The 13,239-nt window shown below is 46.9% G+C and overlaps 1 protein-coding gene across 2 annotated transcripts in view; it reads left to right on the forward strand.

Annotated features, from left to right (window-relative positions):
- The first annotated feature begins 835 nt into the window (after positions 1-835).
- Positions 836-13,239, forward strand: part of GOLIM4 (golgi integral membrane protein 4) — a 62,696-nt gene continuing 50,292 nt past the window's right edge. Inside the window, exons 1-2 of one of the 2 annotated variants that reach the window (XM_074963608.1) lie at positions 836-870; positions 1,740-1,977. In XM_074963608.1, coding sequence (XP_074819709.1) covers positions 1,791-1,977 — 187 coding nt within the window. In that variant the 5' untranslated portion in view covers positions 836-870; positions 1,740-1,790. The remainder of the gene's footprint in view (positions 871-1,739; positions 1,978-13,239) is intronic. The other variant, XM_074963609.1, reaches the window with a different exon arrangement.

Here is a 13,239-nt window from a genome sequence, read left to right on the forward strand (position 1 = left end):
ACATCTGTGCAGACAGCTGGAACCTACACACACACACACACACACCTATGTATGCAGCTGGAACTGACACACACAATACAACCATGTATGTAGCTGGCACACACACACAAAATACATCTATGTATGCAGCTGGAACCTACACACCCTGCACCTGGAAAGTAAATACAACAGGAATCTGTGAAGCTGTGTATATAATGTCTTCTGCAGTTTCCACGATATGCTATGCATCCGATGAAGTGAGCTGTAGCTCACGAAAGCTCATGCTCAAATAAACTGGTTAGTCTCTAAGGTGCCACAAGTACTCCTGTGCTTGGAATGTACACACACGCCATTGTACAATATTCTAACCTTCACAACCTGTCCTGTTGCCACATGCACACACTACGGATGTGCACAGCTGGAAAGCACACACACAGCCCAGACCAGACGTGTCCGTAGTTGATTTGCACAACATGAAAACCTGCAGCTGAAAAGTGTGTGCACACACATACAACCTGTGCCCACAGCTAGGAGCTATCCACACCGAGTCTGTTTCCGCAGCAAGCGTGTACACACACACCCCGCTTGTGTCCCAAGCTGGAGTGTGTAGGCACGGCAGGTACACGCACAGCACTCGCGCGTGCACATGGATCTCCCAGCTCTCAAGCGCCCTGTCTTCCAAGGGGCGGCGATCCAGGAATGGAGAAGGCGGGGAGAGGGAAGGAGAGCGCCCCGTGGGCCGGACGGACACAGCGGGCACCCAATGCGCACAGACACTGCTCCCCGAAGGGAGGGGAGTGGGCAGAGGCTGGGCCCAATGAGGCAGCGCCCGGAGCGGGACTTCCTTCGGGGATTCCACTGCAGAGAGCAGCCGAGGAGCGGAGGTGACACGTAAGTTAAGGGCTGGAAGGTGGCCAGAGCAGGCAGGGAAGTTCCCTTTGTTTCCCGTTCAGGTGGCTGCAGAGTAAGGCGGGCAGGAGGGGAGGGAGCTGATGCACAGAGAGCCCCCCCCCCGTAAGGAGGCAGGAGGGGAGGGAGCTGATGCACAGAGACTCCCTCCCCCCCCCCCCCGTAAGGCGGGCAGGAGGGGAGGGAGCTGATGCACAGAGGCACCCCCCCCCCGTAAGGCGGGCAGGAGGGGAGGGAGCTGATGCACAGAGACACCCCCCTTAAAGCGGGCCGGAGGGGAGGGAGCTGAGAGAGAAACACGCTCGCCCTCTGACCCTTCTCCCAAAGCAACCCCGGCAGGAGAACAGGGGAGCTGCTATACAGAGTCCCCTACCCCAGCACCCACAGACACACTGGTAATCTGGAGCAGGGGCACTGCAGGGCACAGATCCCGACCCCCCCCACCCCCCAAGTCCCGCAGACAGGATGGCAGGGACCAGGAAAGCTGCTGTGTAAAGAAACCCTTCTCTCCCCCCCCCATCCTCCAGTACGCGCCCCGTCACCCCATCAGATGAGCTGCTGCCCCCACCGCTCCCCGCCCTGGAGTAAGACAGGCGGGGGGCAGAGATCCCCTCCCCCACCCACCCACCCACCCACCGTCCCCGTGCGGCCCCCGAGCCCCCTCCCCGCGGCGGAGCGCCCCAGCATGCTCCTGGGGCGCCCGCAGCCACGTGGGCCGGACGGCCTGCGGAGAGCGCCCCGGGCTCCAGGGCAGCAGCAGTGGGAGGGGGCTGAACTAAGCGCTCAGGGTCCCCTCCTCCCGGCTCTGTCCCTTGGTGCCCAATGCTGCCTCCTCCTCCTCCTCCCTCCAGCTGCTGCTAAACCGCCTGGGGTGGGGGGGCTCCGGGACCCGAGGAGGGACTATGGGCAACGGGATGTGCTCCCGAAAACAGAAGCGGATTTTCCAGACCTTTTTGCTCCTGACCGTCGCGTTTGGCTTCCTCTACGGGGCCGTGCTGTACTACGAGTTGCAGAGCCAGCTGAGGAAAGCCGAGGCGGTGGCACTCAAGTACCAGCAGCACCAAGAGTCGCTCTCAGCCCAGCTACAAGGTAACGTTGCTTGCAGTGACCTCTGCAGGGGGCTCACACAAACCCTGCCCAGTCCCAGTGGCTCCTGAATGCCTCCCCCCATGGAGAGCCCTGGGCTGCAGCTCCCTAACTGCTCCCCAAGCTTACTGCCCTCCCCAGCCCCCAGGTTTTGCTAACTACATGCCAGAGTGTTTCCTCTTGTGTCCCTATAACCAAGTGTCCCTGAAATCCTGGCCCCACTGAAGTCAATGGGAGTTTCTCCAGTGACTCTGATGGGGTCTGGATTTCCCCTACCTCTTAATCCGGAGGGATCCCAAAGCACTTTACAATCTCCTAATTTCAAAGGAACACTCCCAGCGTCCCCCTGTTCTTATTCATGCACACAAAAACACTTCTTACTTTTGCCAGTTGCTTTAAATTGTCTTGCCTGTTTTATTCAGTCTGCTGCCATGAGACTCAGCTGTGAGATTATGTGGCTGCTGTGCATTACACCTGTCATGCAGCTACACCAGGAGAGGAATATTTTAATAATAATAATATTTTTGTAGAACATCCTTACAGGTTTTTTTTTAATAAAGATTTTTTAATAGCACTGGGGGGGGCTCTGAATTTCTTGGCTCAAAGCACCACATTTTAAAAAGTACCTATTCATCCTGTGTGTCGGTTTTAGGATGCCCCAGACTTAGCTACTTTGTACCTGATGCTGAGAACTCAAGCTCCTATTTACTTCAGCACTTCTGAAAATTAGTTGCAAGGTGTCAAACTTATGCATGAAACATCAATTCAGTGGGAGGTATGGGTCCTCAATACCACTGAGACTCCAGCCCTAGTGGTTTCAAGACAGGCACACACACATTTGTGGGTGTTTCTGAAAACTTTGGCCTTACTATGTAGGTTTCCTTTCAAAAACTTTTAAAAGTGGCTAGAAGATGAATATTGATCATGTTATGATAATTAAACATCCAATCACATACATCAATATGTAGGATGAATACTATAGATTTACAGCCTTTACACAGTAGCAGGATTGGGCTCACAATCTATTAACCTCAAGAGAATTAGTTCTTGAACATGTTTAGCTATGGTCTAAAACCATCACTACTTAGTTTTATTACCTCAAATTGAAATACTATAATGCCATGGAAATTTTTTGACAGAATCTTCACTCTAGTGACCAAGGATGTATAAACATTTGGCTGGGAGATGAGTATATGGCAGATGGCTAACGGGTTCCTTTAGCTAGTTTGCATTTTTGCGAACACTACTTGAAGAGGAAAGAGAGAAACAGGAACAATTATTGCCTAATGAAATAAAAATTCAGTAAGTTTTCTGCTGCTCTCTCTAAACTGAAGAAAAGCAGAACGTGCTACCCAAATAAAGGAGAAGGGATCTGTAGATGGTACTCATTGGGGCTTATAAACATCCACTTTCTAAACATTTTGTTGAGGACCATTTTCCTATCCAAATAAACAAATACAAATACATAAGACAGAAGAACTCCATTAAAAGGTCATCATCATCATGGATCATGCAGCATTTTATGTTATATCCCTCTTACCTTTGATTACTTTTAAACAATTAAAATATGAAAGAAAAATCAAATATCAATTATTTTGATTTATAATATTTTTTTTAAAGAAGCACTTACCCTGGACTCTGGGAGCCGTTGCCAACATATCTGCTATGTAGATAAGATTTCCTACTGAAAGACGCCCTGTTTGGGAGTAATAAACCTTTTACTACAAAACACATATGAACACTTCATACAGAAAAATGAAGAGATCCCATCAGTTTAGAAAACACACAAATAGCATTTTTTTTTGGCTTACTATTTTTACAAGTAACACCTAAGACTAATAGAAATGAAAGAGATTAGAAAAAAAAAGTTTACTCTGCCCACCGTCGCAGCCCCCCCCCCCGGCCCCCATTTTCTCTATCATTTGCATTTGACAGTCCTTAGAGCCTGATTGTGTACTGCCTTGAACCTTCTGTAGTCATTTCTAGGGCCCTACCAAATTCACGGCCATGAAAAACACGTCACGGACCGTGAAATCTGGTCTCCCCCCGTGAAATCTGGTCTTTTGAATGCTTTTACCCTATACCATACTGGTTTCACGGGGGAGACCAGAGTTTCTCAAATTGGGGGTCCTGACCCAAAAGGGGGGTTGCAGGGGGTCACAAGGTTATTCTAGAAGGGATCATGGTATTGCCACCCTTACTTATGTGCTGTCTTCAGAGCCGGTCAGCCAGGGAGCAGCGGCTGTTGGCCAGGCGCCCAGGTCTGAAAGCAGCGCCCCGCCAGCAGCAGCGCAGAAGTAAGGATGGCTGGTATGATATTGCAATGCTTACATCTACACTGCTGCTTGCAGAGCTGGGCCCTCAGTCAGCAGCTGACACTCTCCGGCTGCCCAGCTCTGAAGGCAGCCGTGCAGATGTAAGCATTGCAATACCATACCATGCCATCCTTACTTCTGCGCTGCTGGTGCTGGCAGCAGCTCTACCTTCACAGCTGGGCTCCCGGCAAGCGGCCGCTGCTCTCCAGCTGCCTAGCTCTGAAGGCTGCATAGTAGCACCACAAAAGTAAGGGTAGCAGTACCACAACTCCCCCTACAATAACCTTGTGACCCCACCACAACTCCTTACAATTACAACACTTTTGTTGTATAGCAAATTTCAGATTTAAATAGCTGAAATAATGAAACTTACTATTTTTAAAAGCCTCTCACCATTAAATTGACCAAAATGGACCGTCAATTTGGAAGAGCCCTAGCCATTTCTACTTATGAAGAGTGAGTGTACAATGCTACCACTTGTATAAATGTGTGGAGAATTCTGATTTGGTGGTATTTTATGACCTCTTAGCACAAATATAAACAACTACACAAGCTGGAGAATCCAGTCTTTTGTTTATAGTCCATTTCCCCTGTTGTTAGTCACAAAGCAACAGGGGAGAAGAAAATATTTTTTAAAGGAATATATGCTTTGAACAACACAAAACAAAAATATTGGCAGAGAAACTCAAGGGCAGTTTCCATATCTGACCGTACTTTGAACTTTTATTTTTAAGGGACTTATATTTTAAATTGACAGTGTCCTTTTAAAAAGCTGGTGACTACAAATATTTACTTTTCTAGGTTTCCTTTCTTTGGAGCTCTTCCTAATGTACAGAGCCCCAGTTCATCCTGTGGAAGAGTGCTAATTACTTTAATGCTAAAAATAAATAAGACACTATTGCCAAAGGCAAAGACTTTTGATTTAGAATAAATAAACCTATTTATGTAGAAACACTTGGTTTTGAATTATTTCATTCACTATTTTTAACTTGGTGAGATAATTGAGAAGGTTATTCTTATTAGAATAGTGACAGAATCTATATTTAGTAAACCACACTATTCCCATGTTTCTTTTGGCATAATCATTTCTCTTAGGATATGGTTGCTGGTGTGATAATTTTGGAAGTATAAGTATGCTGAAATACTCTAAACAGGAGCTAGTGAGGGGTTAAGAAGGGATTGCAATCCCAAACTGGGTCCAGTAGACAGACATTGCATTTGATTCAGAAAAAAATTTGGGTTGGGTGGGGGTGCAGGTAGGGGTGGAGTGGCAGCAGCAGGAGAGAAAGATTCAGGGGAAGGGTGATGGATTTGCTGGCCACTTTTAGTTTTAAATATATGGGAGGATCCTCTTCTGGGAAAAAAATTCAAAGCAGAGCCCTATTTTCTTTCTTACCTACATGTCATTCCTTTACTTTTAATATTTGCATAGCTTGCAGAGCAAGGGTTTGAGGGAGAGGGAGCCAGTAGAAATGGTTGACTCCACAACTGTGAGTAGGATAGCTGTTTTGGAAGGAGTGAGGGAGGGGGGTTCTATGGCCTCTGCTCACATGGGACGAGTCTTTGTATTTGAAAATTAACCTTGGAAACTAGGGAACTGAGAACTGCAGAAGTGAACATGTTTGAGTTTTATCTCCTGAGTTTTACCTCATAATATATTCCTGTTGGACTTTAGAGGAAGCAGTGCGGCTTTTGTGACCCACAATATAATTACTGGAAGCAAAATTTAGAGATGACAGGTACTGGCTTACAAAATTATTCAGAGCACATTCAAAAACCTATTACATTACTCTATCCCTGTACAGAATATCTAATTGTAAAGTGTTTTATAAAGAAGGTAACTTCTGATCTTCCCAGGAGACTGATTATTTTTAAATCTTATTCTCTTAGCATTACATATTCAAAATTTGGGGATAATCTTATTTAATTTGCCTTAAAGATCTTTCATGTTGTATCATATTGAAGAGTTTAATGCGTAGCTTGACATTGTTTGGCTATTGACTAGATAGGAACAGATTTCAGTAGCTAGAACAGGGGTGCATTGACAGTTGTAAGAGAACCCAATCTCATCTTTCTGACGGCTTCGAGTCTAAATGGAGCTGGCAGTGATTTCTAGAGCTTAAAAATTCCCAGTCTCCCCCATCCCAGGCATAAACTAACTTTATTAGAATGTTTATCTATCCTGTTTTAATCCCTTATCCCAATAACCATCCTACTTCTAAATGCCTTTGACTATCTTATTCTTGGTACTCATTATTAGAGAAGAACCCCAATTATCTGAAGGCGTCAAGCATTCTTCTCTTTCCAACCCTGAAACCTTACTATAATTTGGGGAAGCGACACAGCAGAAGGACTCCTGGCCTTCAGATTTCAACCTTCTGGATGGTTTGCCCTATTATGGACAGTTTGCAAATTTCCCCAAGCCTGTCCGACCCACCAGGACTTAAGCTGCCACATCAGCTAAAATGCAAGCTGATAGTCTACAGAGTCGATTGGTTCTGGGGAAGCCACCAGACATAATTATCTGAAACAGATAATTGCTTGCTTCAGCTGGTGATGTGACCCTGTTTGGAGTAGTCCAGGTGTATTGTAATTAAATATATATAAATACAAACTTATATATCACTTTTCATCAGTAGATAGATCTTAAGAGCTATGCATTATTACTTTTGTCCGTAATGTGGTCTGTTAAAAATGTTCTTAATAAAATATGTGAACAAAAACATCAATTAATCTGACTCTGCCTCTCTCACACCAAGCAGACATGCTAGGAGTAAGAACTGAGAGAACTTTGGTCCATCTCTTCTCTTCCCAAGCACCATCCAGTTCAACTTCATCTGTGTTGCTGTTGCATAGGGTTATCCCCTTCCCCCTCCTCACCCCTCACAGCAGCATGGGTCTGAAACAGAACGTTCTGTGATTCCAGTCAGTTTCACACGGCTGCTGCCTATTGCGCAGCATCACAGGTGCACTTGTGCTGAGGGAGGTATTCTTGTACTTAGGGTGAGGGATAACATAAACGTCATATTCCTGGGCTGAATTTAAACTCCTTTTCATGTTCACTTTGACTATTGAGCAAGGCACGTTGCACCACCCTGAAACAAGTCAGTTTCTGCAATGAGGAAGCAGATATTTCACTGTTTCTACCTCAATTCTCCTTGCAAGTACAAAGAATTGCTAATTTATAGGGCAACTTGAACCTGGTAGTGAGACATACTGTCACTTTCTCCCTGCCTCCAGCACTGCACCATCACCACTACTCAGCTTGCGCCATTCAAAGCATTACTGATACTGCTCCACCAGCCTCAGAGCAGGTTCCACAGCAATCCTTGTGATGGTGCTTCTTGCTATTCATGCTTTCATGAGAAGTTCTGCACGACCTCTGCTGGTACTGTTACAGATGCATTGGCAGTGCTCTGAACAATTTAGGGCAGCAGGGGTTAGGGAGATCAGGAGCACTGCGCTAGCCTGCACCAGGCTGAGCTCAGCTGTGGATCTGGAGATATCTTTGGGGTGCTGGCTCTGTTTATGCTGTTTTGAGATAACTTTTTATTAGATTTGTTGTTTTATTGACCTGGCTACTTTGTGTGTATTGTACTTCTCTTAAATAGGCATCTAGTTTTCAACTGGAACACCAGGTCAAAAAGGGACCTTGGCGGCTCCGGCCAGCACTGCTGACCGGGCCGTTAAAAGCCCAGTCGGCGGTGCAGTGGGGCCCAGGGCTAAGGCAGGCTCCCTGCCTGCCCTGGCACCACACGACTCCTGGAAGCTGCCTCCCAAGTCCTTGTGGCCCCTAGGTGCGTGGGCTGTCACGGAGGCTCTGTGCGCTGCCGCCGCCTGAGTCCTGGCTAAGCACCTCCCATTGTCTGGGAATCACAACCAATGGGAGCTGCCGGGGCGGTGCCTGCAGGCGCGAGGGCAGTGGGCAGAGCCTCCCTGGCTGCTCATGTGCCTAGGGGCAGCAGGAACCTGGTGGCCACTTCCTGGGAGCCGCATCCCCCAACTCCCTTTCGCACCCCAACCCCCTTCTCTAGCCCAGAGTCCCTTCCTGCACTCAAACTCCCTCCCAGAGCCTGCACCCCACACCCTCCCCAACACCCTGCCCCAGCCCTGAGCCCCCTCCTGTACCCCAAGCCCCTCACCCCCAGCCCCACCCACCCCAGAGCCCACACCCCCTTCCACACTCTGAACCTCTAGGCCCCTGCCTGGAGCCCCCTCCTGCACCCTAAATCCCTCATCCCTGCCCCCACACCACAACCCTCTACCCCAGCCTGGAGTATCCTTGTGTATCCTGAACCCCTCGTTTCTGGCCCCACCCAGCTCCCCCACCCCCCGCCCAGAGCCCATCTCCACACACACACACACCCCCTACCCCAGCCCGGAGCCCTCTCCCACACCCCAAACTCCTCATCCCTAGCCCCACCCAGAGCCTTCACCCCCCCTCCCGCACCCCAACCTTCTGTCCCGGCCCGGTGAAAGTGTGTGAGGGTGGAGGAGAGTGAGCGACGGAGGGAGGGGGGATGGAGCGAACAGGTGCAGGGCCTCGGAGAAGGGGCGGGGAGGCAGGGCGTTCAGTTTTGTGCCATTAGAAAGTTGACAGCCCTACTTAAAAGGCACCCACTCAATCACTCCAGAAGTGGCAAAGAACATCATAATGAAGGATAATAAATAGCTACCATATTATGATCTAATTATGAACAGCAAATAAGGCTTCCTAATTTTGCTATCTATATGATATCTTGCAGATTCTTAGCTCACTGAAAGTTATTTAGCCTTGATTTGTAACCTCATCTGAGAATTTCAGTTCTTTTTTCCACTCATTCCCACGTCTCACCTTGTGTACAAAGATCTTTATTTTAAATGTTTAGAGTGGAGTTGGCAGAATTCAGTTTAATGAACACTTTGACCAAATTCCTTTATCCACTGTGCATGGGAAGAATTAAATTTATCATGTGAAACATGACTGTATTCCCATCTAAAGTGTCTGTTTTATTTCTAAATCTGTTGTTTAAGGTAAACTGGTTGCCAGTTTATATATAAATAAGAATTTTTAATAAGATTTCATACTGTAAGTTCAGAAATGGCACTGGGCAATTAGGCCCCAATAGGTGAAGGAGCAGGCCTTTTATCAGATTTCATATTAAATGAGAGAGGATCCCTGGTTCTGGCAGCTGAATTCCAACAATGGTAAGAGTTGATTAAGGCAGTGCATGCGTTACCTATTTAACAGTATTTGTAATACATGTCCATGTTTGGAGGCACTAAAACATCTCCTAATGGGGTATAGTACAGGCACTAATTAATTGATACTTTCAGGAATAATTGTTACCAGTGCTGCAGTCTAGTCTCTGGGTTCCATAGCATGTGCTCTGTCTTTATCCCATTCACCACCACCCGAATCTTAAAATGTTTTTTTTTTCTTCTGAGTTTAAAACTGGTTCTGGTCAATGGTCAGGTTTTGCAAAATGTAGCGCTATAATCCTGAGTCCACCTGTAATTAGGGTGGATTTAGATTCTTTTTAAATTTGTGAACAGTCTGGCCAGGGTCATGAACAGTTCACAGACTTGAGCAGATGCTATTTTGAAATCTCTCAGCCCTCCCGTTCTCACTGTTGTCTCTTACAAGGATATACAAATGGCCTGCCTCTCTCTCCTTCTAAACGGGTTCCCTTTGTTGGCCAAGAGGCTTGCTCCTTGAAGTTTTCTAGAAGCATCAAATGGTCACTCATCTAAATCCAGGGCAGCTAGCAGATAATGGCTGCTTAAATAATTGGAAATGCTAGAATAACTACAGGGGAAGACTGCAGCTGTGTAAGCCTTATGATATCAAGGGAACAGTCATGGTTTCCTGTACGCCAGATGACTATTCTCTGGCTGACCAACCAGCTCCAAGATTGAGTGAGGTGAGAGTTTGGGCCTCCTGACCCAGCCTCTCCTCTCCTTAGAAGACAGGAACAGTGAGTCTGGAGGTTGGAATTTGCCATGGGACTGGTGTTGCTTTAGGAAGAAATGGTGTCATGGCATGGAAGGGGACGTATGCACTTGCGGGGTGCTTCTGGAGGTTCAAATTCTGCATACACTGGCAAGCCGACTGTCAGCCTCTGCAGCTGGACCCTGCATAGCATTCACTATTAGTAGTTAACTGAAAGTTCAGTGGCCCAATTGTTTTTTGGTGGATAATTGTTCATATTGCATAAAGCACCATTACAGCAGGTGCTGATGTAGGCGCTCAGGAAAGAGGCTGAGGAAGTAATGGATGTGGAAACCAAACTTGATATCCGTATAGATGGTTCCTCCATAGCAGGGGTTTGTCACACATTAGGAATAGGGTGTAGGGAACCTTCTTTACTGCTAATGTTCAAGCTGTACTATAGCTAGTGGCATGTATCATTCTTTTGTGTCCTGGCATTTAATTATCTGACACCTCTGCAATACAAATCTCCATGCAATTAAGAGTATTATCCACAGTCAGTGCAGGGGTGAGTATGAAGACAAACCATTAGAATTGGATTGTTTTGAATCCTGGATTGTACCATGCATAGTTTTATGGAACTGGATGCGGTCCTGAGAAAAGAAAGTCCGCAATAGCTTTGCCTGTGTAGATTTACAGTAAAGTAGCTCTGATTTTCAGTGTATCATTTGGGGTTGGCATACAAAATAGCTGTTTAATATTTCTGCTAACAGGAAGTACAGTAATCAGTTTTAATCGCTCCTTGTGCTTAGGCAGGTAAGAACAAGTTTTGCATTGTATAGATGTTAGCATTTTTATCAACGATAAGTAGACTAGGCTGCCTGTGGTGGGCTTGCCCTCTAGGTGTTAGATACTTAAAAAGAAATCAGTGCTATTGCTATGGGAGTTTCTTTCTGAGCATGGTTGCAAAAGATACCTGACTGCGTTTGTATCTGGGGGTCCCAGAAAGGCCAGGAACTTCATATAGGTGATTAGTCTGTTGATGAAGCACTTGTGGCACTAAAATAGTACATGCTGGATTGGTTCATGTGTTGATTAAATTTGGAACAGCTCCCTGGGTTTATGCAGGAGAGGCAGCAGTATAAGTGTGGTGTGGTGTATAAGTGTGGTTGTGCCTTCTAGGGGATGAAAAAACTGAAATTATTCCTCTCCCTAAACCTAAGCAATTTACTTATTTTTCCCCCATCTCTTCCCCCCACCCTGCAATTCCTTTAGGGAGTCTGTCTCTCAGTGGGAAAATACCTCTGCACTACCCCTGCTGCTGAGAGTGAGGAAAAGGTAGCCCTATAGCTGTGATGGGGCCAAAGGGTGGGGCTCTCCCCTCCTTCCACATGGTTATCCAAAGTGGCCAGGGGCAAACATGAGTCCCTTTTTCCAGCAAGACAGGTGGGATTGGAGGCTACAACCCTCTGCCCCAAACCTCCAGCAGATGAAATAAGTGAAAAGACAGCTGAGGCTGCTTTAGCATGTTTGACTCCTCCCTCATCACTCCCTCTCATGGAGCTACCCTGGATGGCTGGGCAGCCACACCTGTTGGTGGGCAAAGCTACTGCAGCCCCAGAAGCTCAACACAGGCATCTCCCATGACATTTCAACTGCCCAAACCCTTTGATTACAAAGTAAGTCTGAAGCCCTGTAGTCTATAGCAAGGTGTATTAGAGTGAACTTATTGCTGACACATGCTCCTTGTGGGTGGGCACGGCCCACCAGGCTCCTCTTGTCCAGTGCCACCTGCTGACAGCTCATCCAGCCCTGTGGTGGTCTACCTCTACTTGTGATGGCCCTTCAGCCAGATCACTTTATAGTTTCTCTCTGTCCCTTCCGAGATACCAGAACCCCAACAAACAAACAATTTCAAGACTTTGGGTCGGGTCTCCAGCGGTCCTTATGTAACCCACACACCTCCTGGGTGTGGTGTTCTGTCCCATCTAGTGGCACCGAGACACCTCTGTGTGTGTGTGTGTGTATGTGTATATATATATATATATATATATATATATATATAATATGCGCAGTAGAGGCTCATACACTAAGCTCCAGAGGTCCCAGGTTTGATCCCGACAACGACCGGGGTCTGTCTTACATCCCTCGTGTGAGGATTCATCACCTTTTTCTCTTCCCAAGATGCATGTTTTTTTCATGGCAGGAGCCTGGGGTCCTTCAACAAATCCCAAATGAAAATGCGAATTTCAACAACTTCTCCCTTCCTTGGGTTCAAACTTGTATCCCTCAAGTTTTTCTTTGGCTATGTTCCTCAGTGGAATGCCTCCCTGGAGGTCCAGGTCGTGCCATTTTGTCAGGGCTCACTTGCTCCACCCTGGTGACTTTGCCATCTCTCCTCTGGCCTCTTGCCAGAAATCTTTACTTAGGAGACAATCCCAGGGCTAACATTCCCACTGGGCTTCCTCTTCAACCCTGTTGGTCTCTATTGCTAAAAGCAGCACTGCCGAATTTAAAAATCTTTAAAAAAGGGAAGAAGGAGGATCCTGGGAACTACAGGCCGGTCAGCCTCACCTCAGTCCCCGGAAAAATCATGGAGCAGGTCCTCAAGGAATCAATCCTGAAGCACTTACACGAGAGTAAAGTGATCAGGAACAGTCAGCATGGATTCACCAAGGGAAGGTCATGCCTGACTAATCTAATCGCCTTCTATGATGAGATTACTGATTCTGTGGATGAAGGGAAAGCAGTGAATGTATTGTTTCTTGACTTTAGCAAAGCTTTTGACACTGTCTCCCACAGTATTCTTGTCAGCAAGTTAAAGAAGTATGGGCTGGATGAATGTACTATAAGGTGGGTAGAAAGTTGGCTAGATTGTCAGGCTCAACGGGTAGTGATCAATGGCTCCATGTCTAGTTGGCAGCCGGTGTCAAGTGGAGTGCCCCAGGGGTCGGTCCTGGGGCCGGTTTTGTTCAATATCTTCATAAATGATCTGGAGGATGGTGTGGATTGCACTCTTAGCAAATTTGCGGATGATAC

The sequence above is a fragment of the Natator depressus genome, chromosome 9 (assembly GCF_965152275.1).
Source record: "Natator depressus isolate rNatDep1 chromosome 9, rNatDep2.hap1, whole genome shotgun sequence".
In the NCBI taxonomy this organism is placed as follows: Eukaryota; Metazoa; Chordata; order Testudines; family Cheloniidae; genus Natator; species Natator depressus.